Source organism: Thalia democratica, chromosome 3 (genome assembly GCF_965202585.1).
Source record: "Thalia democratica chromosome 3, ktThaDemo2.hap1.1, whole genome shotgun sequence".
NCBI lineage: Eukaryota > Metazoa > Chordata > Thaliacea > Salpida > Salpidae > Thalia > Thalia democratica.
Window position 1 is genome coordinate 42,595,857 of NC_139167.1, and position 5,912 is coordinate 42,601,768.

A 5,912-nucleotide genomic window follows, 5' to 3' on the forward strand; every position below is an offset into this window, starting at 1 on the left:
TATAGTTGTCTTTAAGTTTAAATATCCCTTGACTAGTTAAGAAATTTTTCTTAAATATTAAAAATCAATAAGCAATACAGTTCATTTAACTAGTTTTAAAAATAAGATTCTATTTTATTTTGACTGAGCTGAAACAGTTTTATACACCAGGTCATTTGGTTATATCTATGGACGTCAATTTATTTTCGTATGCAATGTACTAAAGTATGATAAATAAAGTAGTAAGTAAGACTGATCTAAAAGAACAGCCTAAGATGTTTCTATTATGTTAATTTTTACTGAATATACTTAAATATTCTAAATCATACAGAATAGCCTGGAAACAATTTATGAAAGTTATATTAAACTATAATTTATTTATGTCATTACTACTAAATTCCTTAGAGTAAAATCAAGTATTTTTATGTTTAAGTTTAAAGATGCTTTATACAATGCTTTGCATACAAAAACTCTAAATTAATAATTACATTATTTCAATAGAATAAAATATCAAAGCAATTTTTATATAAAAACTTTAACTAAAAAAATCTAACTTTTAGTTAAACTACTTTCAGACTTCTATATACTAGATTTTAGTTTTATACAGTATCTTTAACTTGATTAATTTATTGAAAAACTGGAAATATAATTTCTATCTTAAAATAATACTGCGACTTCTTGCAGGTATTCTAACGGCTTAAAAAATAAGATGAAGTGAAGAAAATAAGAACTGAATAGTATAAACATATAAATTATAGCTAGAACTCAATTTTTAGTTTCACAAAAATAGTTCTTAAATTGTTTTAAAGCTTTTAAATAAGAAGTTTAATAATTAATTTGTTTACCTTTTTTGATAATTTCCCTATCAACTACACCAATATGGTCTGACGTTTTCTGTCTGTGAAATTCAGCTATCATGCTATCGTAAGGGTTTCTTACAATAAAAATTGCTGCATTATATCGATGAAACCATGGGGTATAAAAATGATCCTTCACAATTACAGTTTGATAGGTCATTTCACCTAAGTACCCTGTTTAAAATTGATAACAGTACTATTTGACTAATTATGTAAACTTAATAAATTTTAATTCTGAACAATAACTATAAAATAAGCAAATACAGATATATAGTTATTTAATTAAATCGTTAGTAATAATAAGTTTAATGAGCACAAATATTAAAGGCTTAAAAAACTTAGTTTAAGACCTGTTTTACAAAAAGAACTTGTCATCATCAAGTCATACACCACATGCTTAAATTAACTATCTTAAGCTAAAAATAATCTTTTAACTGTTTGAAAGTTAAACTTAAAAATAAAATCACAATTTAGGTTTAGAAAAATTTAATTAAATGTGACAATATTTTAGTAATAAATTGACCTGAATTAAAATGATATTTAAACGGATACTAAAAACTTGGTAAAAGTTAAACTCAGTTAATTTTCCAATAATTTCTAAAAACTACTTTTAATATATTTATAGCTGTTGAAAACTATGAGCTCTTAGGAAAAGAAGAAACTAGAACTTTTTTTCAAACTGAAAATTTTGACAATAGTAAATTTATCAAGATGTTTAAGTTTGACAAAAGAACATGTAAAGTTTATTCCAGTATATGTTATTTTTTGATTATAAAATTGACATATTTTAACATCTAATTTATTTTATGGCATAATAATTTTGCCAGTGTTATCTTATTAACTAAAAAAAATTACAAAATCAAAACTAAAAATTAATTATTATTGTTCTTAAAGCTGATAATGAGAATATAAAAGATAATAATTTTATCAAAAACTTATTTTTACATAGTAAATAGGGCTGTACCTAACCAACACTTTTAGATCCTTTGAAAAGTATAACTTAATTAGATTTATGAAAGTCTGTTATGAGAAAAATGAGTAATGTTTAAAATTAACAGTTATATGCGGTTTACATTTCAACCTTATAACTTGAATTTCATGGTAGGTGTCAAAAAAGCAAGAAAGGACACTTTTACACAGCGTCACTTTTGCACGGAAACACTTTTTCACGGATTAAAACTTCTTTTTAAACTTTTTTTAATATTTTCGAACTATCACTGTAACCACTAACCCTTAGCCTTGGTCGGTAACTTTTTTTTATTGTTTTTTTTAACTACCACTGTTACTCCTAACCCTTACTCTTGGTCGTTAACTTTCATCTTTATATTATTTTATTTTCTTCTTATTTGTTTTTACTATCACTGTTACCCCTAACCCTTACCCTTGGTCGGTAGTTTTTACTTTACTTTTATTTTTTGTTATTTGTTTTATTTTGTTTATTGGTTTAATTATATTTTACTCTCGTGCAAAATTGACCTTTTTAACAAAAGTTCTTCGTGCATATTTGAATGTGTAAGCATTATTTGCTTGTTCACTGAGAGACTTTCAAAAATAAGATAGTTTTCTGTAGTGTAATACTATATAAAGCCGAGCGCAGCTTGAAATGGTGAGTTTTATGAATATACTTGCGTAGAGTTTTAAAACTTTCAGCGCAGTTTTTGAACATTATTGAGTAGAATGTTAAAACTCTCGTCGTAGTTAAGCGTCGCAGGTTTTTGTTTAAAGCAATTTGCATGTTCATTCACTTTTCGTCCGGGCTGACTATTATTGTTGGCAAGAATTGTTGGCAAAAGCAAACTCTCTATTGTTCTTGCAGGCACTTTTTAGATTCTTTGTGAACAAGATTTCACTGTTTTTTTTGAATCGGGAATTTTTGACTTAGTAACAAACGAGACCTAGAAAAACGTTGACCAGAACGTGTTTCGGTCTAGTTGTGAACGTCACCTGGATTGTATTTTAACTATAATACACGCTCAGCTTTTGTTGTTTTTGGCGATTGTTACTCAGCATTGTACTTAAGTTGTAGTCCAGTGACTTCAGTAAAAACCGCTGAGAAACGAAAGTTTGTGTATCTCAATAAACTTTTCGGCTTTCATTGATCGCTTATAACCGTTTTTTTGAGCGTTATTCTACGGTGGATCAATTGACCTCTGTAAGTAACGCCGGAAAACTAGAGTAAGTGTAATTTGGTTTGAATATATTTTGAGCTTTCGTTGTTTTTTTGACAACTGCTTCAAAATAGAAACTTCTATTGTACTTCAACCAAAGCGGACTTTTAGACGTTTTATACGCTTGGTCCTAGCTTTTCTCTGACTTCAGTAAAAACTTATGAGAACTGAATACAAACGCTAATACATCTAGTAAAAGTTAACATGCAAACAAACCAGCGAGCACTGACTTGCACGTGTGTCAGTGATCTTTTTATCGCTTTATTTTTAAATTGCAAAATAAATTTAAGTGCTGAATCTATATTTTTAGTATTATCGGTAGAACGTAGATAAGTAAATTTTATATTGCTAAAATTAGCTTATTGTATTTTATTCTATACTTAGATTGTATAGTAAGTTATACATAAAATTACTAAGACTAAATCAAAGATTTACCTTTTAGTCTACACTTAGATTATATATAAGGTTATATACCAGAACCACAGTAGACAAAAGTACTATCTAGCTTATATTAAAAATTTCGTGAGATATTACATTAAATTATATCTTAAGACCACTAGTTAAATTTAAATAAATACAGCCTAGTTTAGTCAAAAATAAGATGTTTAACTTTTATTAAGCTATGAGTACTACTAGTAAAAAACCTATGACACTTTCGGCCGCTAGCCTTACAAAGCTAGTTTCTAGCTGAAAAGCGTCAGGTACTAGTAGGCATACTCGTAAAAGTAATCCTAAGCCTAACACAGTTCCTGACCAACACAATATGTTATCAGACGATACTGTAATAGCAAAGTATTAGAGTTTCACAATTTATTTTGTATAATTTTTAAACTTACGATTGAATTATTCACGCGATAACTGTTTGATTAATGTCAACAGCTTATTTATTACATTTTATACCTGACAAAATAAATGTTTTAGGTTATATAAGTTTTATATTGCAAGTTTTACTTTTAGTTTAGTTTATTAATATCTATATTATGTTTTAATATTTGCTACTTTCTTAAAATTTTGTTGCGATTTGTTAAGCAAATAAATAGCAAAGATCATAAATGAAAAGTACTTTTATTACTGTTTAATTAATTAATTAATTAATTATAATTATTGTTAACCAGAAATTCTTCAGACTTATACTCAACTGAAAATATTTCGAAAAAAAGAACAATTTTATGATAAAAGCTACTAATATAAGCGATTACTTACTTCATTTTTCAACATTATTTGATATTAGTTATATTTCCTTTCTTATCAACACACGCTAAAATTTAAACAGATAACAAACCTTTTTCAAAAACTGGTTTGTCTTTATAAATGCTTCCAGTAAAAAAACCCGAAGCCTTTTCCAAAAGATACCGTAACCAGGTATTACCAGAGGACGGAACTGAAGTAAGAAGCACATGTGGCCCTCTATCGTACTTGTATCTATATAAGGTTTCATAGTTTTGCAACAAAAAATAGCTGATTAAAAATTATTTACTAAACACTTTTATAAATATTTTAGTTAAACTGCTACAAAAAATAAAATTTTATAAGGCTTATAATGGTAAATCATTCTGTTTGTCATATATAGAAAGTTGAAAATTGGAAAGTAGTGAATAGACTAAAATAACCAGTGTTAGTATAAAAATAAATTAAGTAATACTATGCTTCATATCAAAAAAGTTGTAATTTTATTAAATAGATTTAATAAAAATAAATCAGCTCCTTTTAGAAAAAACATTTTTTTTTTCTTAATATTCTGTTTTAAACAGAATTATAAGTTTACCTTAAATATAGATTAATTTAACTTTTTAATTCGGGTCACTTTATAAATTTTATTTACCACCTGTAGAATGTTGTTTTCAGCAACTGCTTTAATAGTAAAGTTTTTTTTTTAAACTTTATTTTGTTTTTTTTTGAAAAGGAGTATTAAATTTAAAAAGTAAATTCTAAAATGTAAATGAAAATAAGCTGAAAAAATGTTAAGACTGTCGTTATCTATGTAAAATTATTTTAACTTTATTTAAAAAAAAATCATATGATAAAATAAAGTCTGCTTTTTCTATAAAATTTGAAGTATATCAAATTTGCGTTTTATTTATTAAACTTTTTATGATTAAGAAAAATTAAGTTCTTTGATTCCGCTAAACTTTATAAATTTATATTATAAGTAATATTCAATATAATTTTTCTCAAAATTTAAAAATACAAGTTAAATTTTATTCAAATCAAGTGTAAATTAAAAAAAAAAACAAAACAATACTTCATATCTGAGCAACGTTTATCTTCTGCTGAAGTTTTATACAAAGTAAACATGTTCAATTTACTATGTAGCTTGTTTTCTTTTAAAAATGTGGAACAGTTTGTGTTAGATAATTTTTGATCCAAGTTAAACCTTTGTAAAACTCAATGTAACTTAAGTTATTCTTGCATATAAAATTAATTTAATTTACCAATTAATTTTTATTTTAAATTTTTATACTAAAACTGAACATACTTAAGAAACTTAAACTATAGTTTTTAGAAAAACATTGATATGTACCTTTTACTTATATGTACCTATGAATAGGTACCTTGATAGTTTTTATTAATATAATGTTTATACCGTAGCTTAAAGCATTTAATTTTAGTCGATTTTTATACTTTTGTAAAACTAACTTTTTTGAAAATATACCACATATGCAATCATCAAATAAGTTAAAACCGGATACTGCAAAAGAATTATTTTCGCAATAAGTAAAACAAGACAGAGTGGTTTTCTGATAAGAATGTACCCAGTTTTCATCTAAAAATTCAGTAAAATATTCGGTACCTTTAAAACAGCCTAATAGGTTGTCTTGAAAAGATATAGGCTCTGAAATAAATAAAAATGTTAAATTAAAAATCATCATTAAGTTTTTATACTAGCATACTCAGTTTATCACTAACT

General features: G+C 25.6%; 1 protein-coding gene across 1 annotated transcript; it reads right to left on the reverse strand.

Moving 5' to 3' along the window:
• Nucleotides 1-302: 302 nt before the first annotated feature.
• Nucleotides 303-5,661, reverse strand: LOC145832306 (sialate:O-sulfotransferase 1-like). Its single transcript, XM_082939623.1, has 5 exons — nucleotides 5,642-5,661; nucleotides 5,247-5,378; nucleotides 4,287-4,426; nucleotides 825-1,010; nucleotides 303-316 (listed from the first exon to the last, which is right to left on the reverse strand). The coding sequence occupies exons 2-5, from the start codon at nucleotides 5,297-5,299 to the stop codon at nucleotides 303-305; spliced, it is 393 nt and encodes a 130-aa protein (XP_082795749.1). The 5' UTR covers nucleotides 5,300-5,378; nucleotides 5,642-5,661.
• Between the last annotated feature and the right edge of the window lie 251 nt (nucleotides 5,662-5,912).